Source organism: Ornithorhynchus anatinus, chromosome X3 (assembly GCF_004115215.2).
Source record: "Ornithorhynchus anatinus isolate Pmale09 chromosome X3, mOrnAna1.pri.v4, whole genome shotgun sequence".
Taxonomy (NCBI): Eukaryota; Metazoa; Chordata; class Mammalia; order Monotremata; family Ornithorhynchidae; genus Ornithorhynchus; species Ornithorhynchus anatinus.
In genome coordinates, this window is record NC_041751.1 from 7,612,581 (window position 1) to 7,626,040 (window position 13,460).

General features: G+C 53.5%; 1 protein-coding gene across 1 annotated transcript in view; it reads right to left on the reverse strand.

The window, feature by feature from the left end:
* NSUN2 (NOP2/Sun RNA methyltransferase 2) overlaps positions 1-12,959 on the reverse strand; it is a 29,751-nt gene extending 16,792 nt beyond the window's left edge. The window contains exons 1-7 of the mRNA XM_007662755.3: positions 12,787-12,959; positions 11,259-11,416; positions 9,650-9,754; positions 8,118-8,223; positions 6,161-6,232; positions 3,417-3,501; positions 1,197-1,389 (exon numbers count right to left, since the gene is read on the reverse strand). Coding sequence (XP_007660945.2) covers positions 1,197-1,389; positions 3,417-3,501; positions 6,161-6,232; positions 8,118-8,223; positions 9,650-9,754; positions 11,259-11,416; positions 12,787-12,930 — 863 coding nt within the window. The 5' untranslated portion in view covers positions 12,931-12,959. The remainder of the gene's footprint in view (positions 1-1,196; positions 1,390-3,416; positions 3,502-6,160; positions 6,233-8,117; positions 8,224-9,649; positions 9,755-11,258; positions 11,417-12,786) is intronic.
* Between the last annotated feature and the right edge of the window lie 501 nt (positions 12,960-13,460).

A 13,460-nucleotide genomic window follows, 5' to 3' on the forward strand; every position in this document is an offset into this window, starting at 1 on the left:
CCCTGAAGCCACAATTCTGGGTTCCCGATCGACAGATCCATTCGATAACCCGAGCCGGTTTTCGAGTGACACGGTACACTGGAAACCCACACAACCAGAAGTGTTTCAAAGTCCGGAATTTTTTTTTTTTTAAATGACAGTTAAGCGCTTACAATGTGTCAGATAGTATTCTAAGCACGGGGGCAGATATGGGTTAATCGCACTGAATACAGTCCCTGTCTTACGTGGGCGTCACAGTTTAAGCGGAATGGAGAACACGGCAGGGAATGGCGCTCTCAGCGGATTATTTTTCCCTTCTACTTAAAAATGTCAGGGGTGGAAATAAAGACAATAATTGGGGTACTTGTTAAGCGCTGACTCTGTGCTAAGCACTGTTCTAAGCACTGGGGTAGACACAGTCCCCTATCTCACAAGGGGCTCACAATCTTAATCCCCACTTTACAGATGAGGTGACCGAGGCACAGAGAAGTTACACGACTCGCCCGAGATACAATAAGGACGACTGCCAGGCCGTTGCTCAAGTTTCCAGCCCCGGGACACGAAGAGCTCTCATAGCTCTCGGCCCATTTGATTTATCCAGAGTTACCGCTTCCAGAAGTACTGTAGTGGAGTTAAAAAAAGAAAACTCTCGGCACCGTTTGGGAAAGCGTATTATTGATGTACGTGACTTCTACAATAAAACAAACTGAACTACCAAGAGGAACTTTGAGCCCTCCCTTTCCCTCTGCTCCCCATTGCCTCTGCTCCCCCCGCTTTCCCTCCCCACAGCACGTGTATATATTTGGACGTATTTATTATTCTATTTAATTAATGATGGATATATATATCTATGATTCTATTTATCTATTCTGATGGCATTGATGCCTGTCTACTTGTTTTGTTGTCTGTCTCCCCCTTCTAGACTGTGAGCCCACTGTTGGGCAGGGATTGTCTCTATCTGTTGCCGAACTGTACTTTCCAAGCGCTTAAGTACAGTGCTCCGCACACAGTAAGCGCTCGATAAATACGGCTGAATGAATGCACTTGGTCCCTTGATCTGTAACCCTCACCCTGCAGATCATCGTTTGACAAAAGAGAAGCTCGTCTGAAGTTTTGCAGACGCGGTAAAAGAAAAAATACGACGTACTCAAAACAGGAGAGAGTAAAGACGGAGACGAGCACGGTAAAGTGGGGGGGGGGGGGGAGGAGCTCAATACCTGCAGGGAACATCACATAAAATTCGATCGTAGAAGAGAACTTCTTTTCTTCCATTCACGTCTATGTGTAGCCTGGGGATGCTTGATGCGTCATGGTTCACCACCATGATACAGGGACTGTTTAACCTTTTCGCCTGATGCACCAGCAAATAGCAGCGTTTATTGTCAACATCGTTAGCAATCACAAATCCCTCTGGGAAGATACAATCGTAACATGAGATGAAATGAAAACGAATTTCACAACGGCACCATTTTTCACAGAGAAGGGGAAAATCGCCACGAGGTTAGAGAATGGCCACATTCATATCTGTCTCTAAGTCTGAATCAAGTTCATTTATTTCTCATTTCCAACACTCAAAGGCAACAGCAATCAATTTATCCATCACATTTATCGAGGGCTGTGTGCAGAACACCGTACTCCACGTTTGTGTAGGGGTGACCGTGCCCCGGCGCTGACCCGCCAGTCTCGAGGCCGAGTCGCGCGCACTGCAGCGCCTTCGCTGTTACGGTACGCGTCCTGGAGACGCGCAGCCCGGGCAGGTAAACACCTTATGTAGGCTGCTTTGCTTTTTAGTGATGTCACACGGCATATAAAGGGGCAGTTCCAGGTAGGTGGGGGCGTGGTGTGTCTCCTGTGCCCTGCTGCCACCCAGGGCCGTCCCGTAAGTAACTCCCCCCAATAAACCACTTATATATGTCTACATATGCATATCTAATTAAGCCTGACTGGCGCGGTCTGCTTCCTTTTCCGGAATCCGGGCAACTCGACGGCACGTGTCGGTACAGCTTGGCAGAGTGTGATATAAGAGATATGGTGGACACGTTCTCCCTGTCCACAGTGAGCTTACAGTCTAGAGGGGGAGACGGACACTAATATCGACGAATCACAAATACGCACCTAAGTGCCGTGGGGGTGAGGGAGGGGCGGACAAAGGGAACAAAACCAAGCGTAGGTCCATATTCCTGGTTCACTCACAATGTAAAGCATTTTTAGGTAGTGACAGATGAGATAAAAGAGTAAATTAGCCAGACGGTCCCGTCAAGAAAGATCCCAGAACAGAGAAGTGGACCTAAGGAAGAGTTCAAGTACTTGTGTCCGTAATCTTAACCTCTGCCGTTCCCCTCATCCATAATTTATTTTGATGTCCTCTACCTCTCCCTGTCGCCTGTCAGCTCCTTGTGTCTATCAAGTCTATTGTACTGTATTCTCCCAAGCGCTCACTACAGTGCCCTTTCCAGAGTAAGAGCTCAATCAATACCACCCACTAATGGGTAATACGCTTGACCGGTATCACAGTTACTAGACAGAGACCACGTTTCCAGGAGGAGTCACCCGCATCTACAGTAACGAGTCAGGGCTCATCCCAGCTCTGCCACTTGTCGGCTGTGTGACCGTAGGCAAGTCACTTCACTTCTCTGTGCCTCAGTTCCCTCATCTGTAAAATGGGGATTAGGTCTGTGAGCCCCACGTGGGACAACCTGATTCCCCTATGTCTACCCCAGCGCTTAGAACAGTGCTCGGCCCATAGTAAGCGCTTAACAAATACCAACATTATTAATAACGCACCCGATACCCGAGAAACTCAAAGCCGATAAAAATCTGCATTTCAGGACTGACAGGTTAAGAAACTTTCCCAGAGTAACCAACGATCGATCAATCACCGTCAGCGGTATTTACCGAGTGCTCACCTGTGTGCAGAGCACTGTACTAAGGGCCCGGGAGAATTCAATACAGTGGTGGAGCGGGCTTATCTGTCTCTTTTTATCTTTCTATTTCGGCAAAGGATAGGTCAAGCCCCCAGGCCTCAGCTAGTCTTTGGTATTACTGAAACGGCAAGCACCAGTGTTCAAATCTGAACATTACTCGCGAGCAGAGGTAAAGGAAACCTCCTGTTGCTCTGAGAAATGGGTGATACAATCCTTTTACAATGAAGAGATTAAAAAGTCTCTTTCCTAAGTCAAATGAGATGCTGAACCAATTATTCTACCAAGTTAATAGAGATCAGGGGAAGAAAAAGTAGACCAGTTCCAGAACGATACTAATGATATCGAAAAGTTTCTACTTCTGTTTTAAATTCAGAGAGCAGTGAAACCACCACACGTGGATCATAGCTCTGAAGTCGGCATACGGGTCTCATCGCAACACAGCATTTTGGCTTTGTAAAGACAAATTAGTCTCAAGAGCATTCATTTCATCCCTGCTGCAATTTCAAAACTTACCCGGAAAAGGAACGTTCATGTCAGCATGTAGCATTTCAATCAGCTGGGTAGTCTTGGATCCTGGGGCAGCACACATATCTAAAATCTGTCCAGTCCAAAAAAAAAAAAAAAAAAAAGTGGATTTTTTTAAATTGCAAAAATCCCCGCATTCTACCATTTTTCCAAAGCAGCTTCATAAAAATAACAACTAAGCACTTACCATGTGCCAAGTACCTAAGATAATCAGGTCCCACGAGGGGCTCACAGTTTAAGTAGGAGGGAGAATCTAGTTCATCCTCTCAATCCATCTTTGGTCCCTCAATCGCTTCTTTGCGTAAGACACTCAAGGGCAGAGATCATCAGCGGGGAACTGCCGGGGTGGAGCTGTCACCATAGCAGGACCCCCAGGCAGAGAGGATGACTCGACTGCTGACATTTCCAGTCGTGACAAAAGGCACTGACATTCCCAAACGTTTCGGCTTTAGGACATGCTGGTTCTACCCGTCCGAGGCTAGCTTCCTTATGGCTTTAGCTACGGCGACCCGGGAGAGAGATTTTGAAGCCGCAGCTCGGGGCACTCGACTTCCAACGGTGCAACTGCCGGCTACCCTTCTGTGAAGCTTATACGGTTTACACATCCCTCATCTAAAATTAAATGAGTACGCGACTCTGACTAAATTCAGAAAAAACGGGTTATCTGACCTGGGATCCGGAATCCATCCCCTCTCTACGTCGTCGTTCCTATGAGAGAGTCGGAGGATCTACCGACGTATCAGCCGATTTTCCAGACTGATTTGAAATCCGGTTTTAAGGACGCAACTTTGTCCTAAGTCTAAGGACTGCCTGTGACACAGGTTAAAACTAGCGATCGACTCCCAGACCAAGCGCAAAGACCGTGCTGCAGTTTAAATATTTAATGAAGAAAAGGAAGGAAAGACGAGAGAGGAGGGTGAGATGGGAAGAAGGGAAAAGAGAAAGGACATGTGGGAAATGGCCGAACAGCTCATAAAAACTTACCGCCCGAGCCAGAAAGATCACCGACGGCAGTTCAGACATTTTATCGATCAGGTGGAAATGGAAAGTTACCAATCGATCGATGAGTTGTATTGAGTGCTCGACTCTGTCCAGAGCACTGTACTAAGTGCCCGAGAGAGTACGACACAATAAAGTCGGTAAAGAAGCAGCGTGGCCTCGTGGACAGAGCACACGGGGCCGGGAGTCAGAAGGACCTGGGTTCCACGCCCGGCTCCGCCACTTGTCTGCTGCGTGACCTTGGGCCAGTCACTTCACTTCTCTGTGCCCCAGTTTCTTCCTCTGTAAAATGGGGATGAAGACTGCGAGCCCCATGAGGGACACGGATCGGGTCCGATCTGATTAGCTTGTACTTAGCCCGGCACTTAGTACAGCGCCTGGCACATATTAAATGCCGAACAAATACCGGAGTACTCATCGTCTAGCGCGGGTAGACGGACATTAAAATAATTCCAGCTAGTGACAGCAGTGGAGTGGAAGGATAGATCTCGTCTACCTCGGGGCCGCCTTCCCTTGCCTGGAACGTCCTCCCTCTTCCTATCCGGACGACGATCGCTCTCCCCGCCTTCAGAGCCTCACTGAAGGCACAGCTCCTCCTCGGCCTTCCCTAAGCCCTCATCTTCTCTTCTGCCGCTCCCTTCTGCACCGATCCCGCACTTGGATTTGCTCCCTTTATTCACCCCTCCCTCAGCCCCAAAGCACTCAGGTGGACCTACCTGTAATTACATTAATGCCCGTCTCCCCCTCTGGACTGTTTGTCTCGTGTGGGCAGAGAACGTGTCTACCCACTCTGTAATACCGTACTCTCCCCAGGGCTCGGCAGGGTGCTCCGCACACGATAAATACGACGGATCGGTCGGTCGTGTCCGGACCGGCTGTTTCGTCACAAAAAAAGCTATCGGTAGCTTTACCTAAAAACGGTAGTCAATTCTGCTTAATATGAGCTCTCGCCACGTACTCTGGAGACGGCACCGCTCGGAAATTAGGAAGCAGTCTTCTCCGGCCCCATCTGCCTCGACAACACGACGTGGGATCGGAAGAAATAATAATAATGATGCTGTTGGTATTTAAGCGCTTCCTATGTGCAGAGCACCGTTCTAAGCGCTGGGGGAGATACAGGGTCATCAGGTTGTCCCACGTGGGGCTCACAGTCCCCATTTTACAGATGAGGTAACTGAGAAGTGAAGTGACTTGCCCACGGTCACACGGCTGACAAGTGGCAGAGGCGGGATTCAAACTCATGACCTCTGACTCCCAAGCCCGGCCTCTTTCCACTGAGCCACGCTGCTTCTCAAGAAAGAGTCCCGTGCGTGTGGGCAACGTCGGTCAGTCAACTGTATTTACTGAGCACTTACTACGTGCAGGGCACTCTACTGAGCACTGGGAGAGTAAAATCCAGCAGAGTCGGCAGACACGTTCCTTTCCCACAACGAGCTTACAGTTTAGAGGGAAGACGGACATTTATACAAATACATTATTTGTAATATAAAATTTGAAGATATGTACCTAAGTGCCGTGGGGTTGAGGGTAGGGTGGATAATAAATTCCCAAAGGTGACAGATCCAAGTGCAGAGACGACACAGAAGGGAGAAGGATGTAATCAAGGTCTGAGCACTCTCTAGGCCTGAGAGTTCTAGTTTTCCGAAATGGGAGGCGCTCCTGGAAAACCGATGGAACTCGCTTCACTACTGACAGAACACTTCTAAATGCTACAGCTTTTAAAAGACGAATACCTTGTGATGAGGCTCCACATTAAGCAGCAAAGGTGGAATCATGCTCACAGCTTCTTGACGACTAATATTTCCCTTATTTCAAAAAAAAAAAAAAAAAAAAAAAGAAGAGAATATACTTCAGGTCACTGCACGATTTCACCGGTATTTGGGAAATGCCACGCGAAATGTCCTTCGAAAGAACCTTTAAACATACAAATACCCAGGTGTTAACATTTTACCATAAAAATATCAGGAAGCACGCCACAAGCACATTACTCGATCTGCGAGACGGTTTACAAACGGTCATAATATCCAAAAACGTAAAGAGGCCAATACAAAGGCGTATCAAGGCAGAGGCAGAATAATCCGGAGAAGATTTCAGGAGAGGCAATAACTATACTCACCCGGGCCTCCAACCATCACTGGAATTCCCTTCCCACCAGACTCCTCCACACACAGGTTTCCCCACCTCCACTAAGACTCGTATCTCCTCTCCAACCGACGTCCTCACTCAAAACACCTCCGCCCATCGACCTGGAAATCCGCACGCCGCTTGAGGACTTGGGCGTTTAGGTACCCTTTCGAATTTATCTTTTCAGAATATTTCATTGACCGACAGCTGTCGGACGCTCCCGCTGGGTCCCCGTTCTTCCTCCCGATGCTCCTTGTAAAATAACCACCGCCTGTCTGCGATAGGTGAGAACTCGGTAGGGCTAAATCGTTCCCACGCCTTTTTGCGTTGGACTCCAGGCCTCGCTCACCCCATGTCTTTGACTAGGCCTGAGAGTTCCAGCCGAAGAGACCCCAGATGGCGGCTCCTTGGCTCACCCACTGCTCCCGCTGAAGCCTGTCATTCACTCGTTCAGTCGTAGTGATTGAGCGCTCACTGTGTGCGGAGCACGGTGCCGAGTGCTTGGGAGAGACACATTCCCTGCAAAGTCCTACCCTCACAAGAAAAAGTGGACAACCAGACCGTCGACCTTCCTCGGTAGCTCCTAAGGTCTACGAGGGCAAGGAGGGTGCGTTTTGCTTTTGTCTTTTCTAATTGCCTAGGGTGAAGCACTCGCTCTCTCTCTGTATCTTGGCATTTGAAGAGGCCACCGACGTTGACATTCATCCTAAGGTGTGTGTGGACACGTGACTGAAAAGGTCAAGGCAGAACCCTCCGTCCTGTCCACACTGTGCGCACAGAAAGGTTGATCCCGGACCCCGTGGGCTACCTGCTGTTTGCGCCACCTGGCCTCCCAATCCTCACAAGCCTCTTCTCGAAGCGAGCAAGGATCCCTTCCTCGATGTCGGTGGATCACGCCGGTCTAGCTGCAGCCATCGACTCCGCCCTCCTCTGTCTCGCCCCTTCGATTTCAGTTCACCATACGGCAGCCGTCCGGAGAGCCCGCCACTGCCCACTCTCTGCCCGCGACCCCAAGGCTTTCTTCCCTCCTCCTCTCTTTTCCCTCCCTGAGGGCAGCAAACACGGTGTGACGGCGGAGATGGTTGCGGGGTTTAGGTCGGCGCTCTGCTCGTGGTAACCCCGGGCGGATACTAACGGTCGACACGGCACCGGGGAGGCGGGGGGGCCGTAAACCATACAACTCTTTGCCCACCACCTGCTCAAAGGTTTCATTCTGTCCCGTCCTTCTAGAGGGAGAGAACCACCGGGCTCAAAAGCGTCACCCCCTTCGGACCGACCCTGAGCCCGACGCCCTCACAGCGGCAGTTTAGAAATTCGAACGAGGCGTTCCAAAATTGCACACTGGCTTGAATGGGGCTTGAGGATCCTTGGCACCGACGACTCTTCCAATACAGCAGGACGCACCACGCTTTAAATGAAAAGTGTTTTTCCCCCCTACAATTTTTAATCTACTGGGTGTTTCAGACTCACAGAATCTACTGTCTAGAAAACACCGCTCTTGCTTGAAAGAAAGTTAATTTCTCACATAAAAAAAACTTCAACAACAAAAAGTTGAAATCTACTTACAGATTCGGTTTCACTGACTAGAAACTGGTGAAATTTTTCCAGCAGGGGAGACTTCCTCAAGATCTTCCTACTCAGGTTCGTGTGCCAGGCGAGCTCTTCTGGGTACCTGACCGAAAGCAGCGATAACCTCGGTGATTCTGTGCCCCCAAAATGTCAAACACTTTCCAAAACCACGTCACCAGGACGCAGCCCGACACCCACTTTCAAGAGGGACTTTTACGTATACTTTTACAATAGAAATGTAACTTTGTACATTAATTAGAAGATAATCCAAAATTACAATCTGGGGAAAACAAAGTAGTGGACATCGTTATTACTAACAGTGATAATTAAGGCGGTGTTCCGCACGCGGCTCAGTGGAAAGAGCCCGGGCTTGGGAGTCAGAGGTCCTGGGTTCGAATCCCGGCTCCGCCCCCTGTCAGCGGCGTGACCGTGGGCGAGTCACTTCACTTCTCTGGGCCTCAGTTCCCTCCTCTGTAAAATGGGGACGAAGACCGTGAGCCTCACGTGGGACAACCTGCTTACCCTGTATCTACCCCAGCGCTTAGAACAGCGCTCTGCACACAGTAAGCGCTTAACCAATACCAACATTTTTATTATTATTATTATTCCTTATTGTGCGCCAGGCACCGTTACTAACCGCCGGGGCAGATCCAAGCAAATCAGGTTGGACCCAGTCCCCGTCCCACATGGGGCTCACAGTCTCAATCCCCGTTTTCCAGATGAGGGAACTGAGGCCCAGAGAAATGAAGCGACTCGCCCAAGGTCGCACGGCAGACAGGCGGTGGAGCCGGGATTGGAACCCACGACCTTCCGACCCCCAGGTCCTTACTCTTTCCACGACGCCGTGCCGCTTCACGGCATAACGCAGCGTGCCCGCCTGGGAGGAAGGCTGGGGAACGCCTTTCCCTCCGTGCCCCATCCGCCCACCGTGGGAGAAATGGAAAACCGCATTCAGCGCGGAGACTGACTTTAGCACTCTGGTGACGCGAAATTAATTTCAGAGCCTTCTAAAGGACCGGGACTAATTTCCCTCGCGGTATTCTCTCCCAGCCTTTAATACAGTGCTCCGCACACCTCAGGCGCCGAATAAAAACCGTGACGACGACGGAAAAGGCTCTCATTTTAAATCTCGCCTTCGGTTTAATGACGAAGAGTACCGCGGGGACGTCGGAACGGTTCATCGATCGTCTTTCCCATAGCTAAAACACACTCCGATGAATCTTCGCGACAGTCCTCACTCTGAACAAAATCGATACCGAGCGCACAAGCCGGACCACTCGATCGAGACAAGCGAGCGTTACAGATCGACAGTATCTACCGGGCACCCGCTCGAAAGGCGGGGCTGTTCCTGACGCTCGGACGGCAGACGACACGGAGGCGATCTCTCCGGCGGGACTAAATAGGCAAAATACAGGCGGGCAGGGGCCGACGTGAACGAAAAGAGGTCCGTGACGGGCAAGGTACAGGCGGGCAGGGGCCGACGTGAACGGAAAGAGGTCCGCAGACACGACGCGGCCTCATCTTCCTACCAGCTTAGCGGTTGCGGCACTTCGACTTTCTGCCCGTCGACCACGAGATCCTGCAACTCCTTGAAATACTTGTTCTTCAAGCAATGGAGAATCTCTTTCGCGTGGCTGTCGAGAGCGACGAATCGTTTGGATTGACACGAGCAAGAATGGAAAGTCGAGTCAGAGAGTGATTATTTAAACAGATTCCTCCAAAGCCTCTGGTAGTTACCCGCGCCCAACTGTACAATCCAAGCGCTCAGCACAGCGCTCTGCACATAGTCGGCGCTCGATAAACGCCACCGAACGAACGCCTCCCCGCACCAAGCAGGAGAAACACCCGACCGTCGGATCTGAGGGCACTCGATCATCTCCTTCCCACCCATTAATCCCTCCTCTCACCCCACCCCGCCTCGCCCTCCTCGTCCCTCTCCGGTTAACCAGCTCGCCGAACCGAGGAGTTCACGGGCAAATATTGGAGGGTTGACTGGCCCAAAACAAAATTCACTCATCTTCATCTGCAATAATTTAGGGAGGAGTCAGAAGAACCGTCTTCAAGTTAGACTTCGAATTCCCTAACCCTCTCTTGGTCTTCCTCCGCCGCATCTCCCGGACCGGCTCCCTCCGCACGTCCCCCCGTCACGGCGCCACGGCGCCGCTCACGTACACGCCCACCATTATTCATTTACAGCCAGTAAACGGATTTACTTAGAGTAGATACACTTGCGTTTAATATCACGCAAGACATATTTATCCAGAGTAAATAACTGCCTGTATTATTCGCATACAGTAGAAATATATACTATTTATAGCACCATCACCCTAAACCGTCTCCCCCTCTAGACGCCTGGCTCACCGGAGACGGGGAACGCGTCGGTTATATTGCTGTATCACCCTCTCCCGGGATCTCGGTAGACTTCTCTGCGCACAGTAAGTGCTCGATAAATGTAATCGACTATTCAAGGAAAGTTCAGCGATGCTGGGGGCGGGAGGGGTGTCAAGCCGATCGATCGATCGATCGGTGGAATCTACGGAGCAGTTACTGCGTGGGGGACAGTCTCGAGGCCCGCCCCCTCGGCACCGTACTCGTCCGCTCAACCGCATATATCTCCGTCACCCTGCTCATTTTGTTTAATGAGCCGTCCGTCGCCCCGATCCTTTTAATCCGCCACCGTTTTTACGCGACGTCCTTCCCCCCCCCCCCCCCCCGACTCTCTCTATCGCCATCGTCCTCGCCCGCCCGTCTCCCCCGATCGGACCGTGAGCCCGTCAGAGGGCGGGGACCGTCCCCATCTGTGGCCGATCTGTCCGTTCCGAGCGCTCGGCACAGTGCTCCGGCACCCAGCGGGCGCGCCACGGACACTGTCGAATCGAACGGATACACTCGGGAGAGAATCCCAATCAGACTCCGACCAGGTCTCAATCGCGGTACCGAAAGGAGACGCGACGGAGGGGCGGGAATCCCCTCGGCCCAGACTGCCTTCTCCTCTCCGTCGCCCACTCGGATCCCGTCCCGGCGGAGAGTCGACGCCGGTCCGCGAAGACCCTTACCCTTACCGGGGTTCTAAACGTCCCCCGAAAGAGGGCCCGACATGCGGCCCCCGGTGCCGTGAGGAACGGACGTCCTTTTTACCTCTTGTATCCGGTTATCCTCAGAGTAGCCGGGAGAGGCTCCCTCAGGGCCTCCATAAACCGATCCCATTCTCCCTCCGGGACGATCTTCAGCTCCCGATAATAACGTTCGAAGAGCTCGTTCTCTTTGACGATCTCCGGGTAACCTCCTTCCCAGCCCTGCGGAGGGAAGGGACAAGACGGGGCCTCTGCGACGGCCAGACCGCACCACGGTGGGCACGGCGGGGTTCGGGATCTATTTCCCTTCCCCCGTTTATTCGGTCGACGAGACGTTCGTCGCCTCGGTTCTAGTCCTCTGCCGTCGTGACTCGCCCCCGGTCACAGAGCCGACGAGGGGCAGAGCTGGCATTCGAACTCGTGACCTCGGACTCCAAGGCCCGGGCTCTTTCCACCGGGCCACGCCGCTCCTCAAAGCCGCGTGCCTTTGGGCGAGCCGCTTCACCTCTCGGCGCCTCGGTGACCTCATCTGTAGAACGGGGACCGTGAGCCCCACGTGGGACGACCCGACGACCCCGCGCCCACCCCGGCGCTCAGGACGGTGCTCGGCACACGGGAAGGGCGTGACGGATACCGACGTCGCCAATCCCGACTCCGCCGCTCGTCGGCTGCGTGACCGCGGGCGAGTCGCTTCGCTTCTCTGGGCCTCGGTTCCCTCATCTGCAGAATGGGGACGAAGACTGGGAGCCTGATCACCCTGCATCCCCCCCCCCCCCCCCCCAGCGCTAACTGGGTTCGGCAACGGTGTCTGGCACACGATAAGTGCTTCCTCAGTCCCACCGTGACCACTAAGCGCCTAGCACGGTGCCCGGCACAGAGCGAGCGCTCACCCAATACCACCGTGATCGCTAAGCGCTCAGTACGGTGCTCGGCACAGAGTGAGCGCTCACCCAATGCCACCGTGATCATTAAGCGCTGAGTACAGTGCTTGGGCCCAGTGAGGGCTCACCCGGTGCCGTCATGATCATTAAGCGCTTAGTACGGTGCTTGGCGCAGAATGAGCGCTCACCAAACACCACCGTGATCACTAAGGACTTAGTACAGTGCTTGGCACGCAGTAGGCGCTCACCAAATAGCACCACGACCATTAAGCGCTTAGTGCAGTGTCTGGCAGGTAGTAGGCGCTCACCAAATAGCACCACGACCATTAAGCGCTTAGTGCAGTGTCTGGCAGGTAGTAGGCGCTCACCAAATACCACCGTGATCATTAGGCGCTTAGCGCAGTGCTTTGCACGCAGTAGGCGCCGACCAAATACCACCACGATCATGAGGCGCTGAGCGCAGTGCTTGGCACAGAGTGAGCGCTCACCAAATGCCACCGTGATCGTTAGGCGCTTGGTACAGTGCTATGCACGCAGTAGGCGCTCAGCAAATACCACCACGATCACGAAGGGCTTAGGAGCGTGCTGGGCACGCAGTAGGCGCTCAGCAAATAGCAGCACGATCACGAAGCGCTTAGCACAGAGCGGGCGGTTGGGGCGGCGGGGGGGAGGGGGAAAGGCGGGCAGGGCGCGGGCCGCGCAGCTCCTTACCGTGGGGCCGCGCTTCCCGGCCTGCAGCCGTTGCAGCGGCTGCTGCGGTTGCAATTGCTGCTGCAGCTGCTGCGGTTGCAATTGCTGCTGCAGCTGCTGCTGCTGCAGCTGCAGGCGGCGGCGGGCGCGGTCCCTGCGGCCCATGCGGCCCAGCTCCCGCACGCGGCGCCCGGCCAGCCTCCGCGCACGCGCACCAGGCGCCGCCCCCGCGCCCACGGCGCCTGCGCCCACTCGTCGGGCCCCGGGGGGCGGGGCGGGGGCGGGGCCGAGCCGGGGCTTCCCACCAATCGGAGCCCGGAAGGGGGGAGGGGGCGGGTCCCGAGGGGGCGGGACGCCTCCTTATTGGTCGGGGGCGGAGCACCTCCCCCATTGGGCGGGGCCGGAGCGGGTCGCCTCCCCCATTGGGCGGGGCCGGGGGGGGCCTCCTCCCCATTAGAGAAGCAGCGTGGCTCCGTGGAAAGAGCCCGGGCTTCGGAGTCAGAGGTTATGGGTGCGAATCCCGCCTCTGCCCCTCGTCAGCCGGGGGACCGCGGGCGAGTCACTTCACCTCTCGGGGCCTCAGTTCCCTCATCTGTCAAATGGGGAGGAAGACTGTGAGCCTCACGTGGGACCACCCGGTGACCCTGTGTCTCCCCCGGCGCTTAGAACGGTGCTCGGCACATACGAAGGGCTTA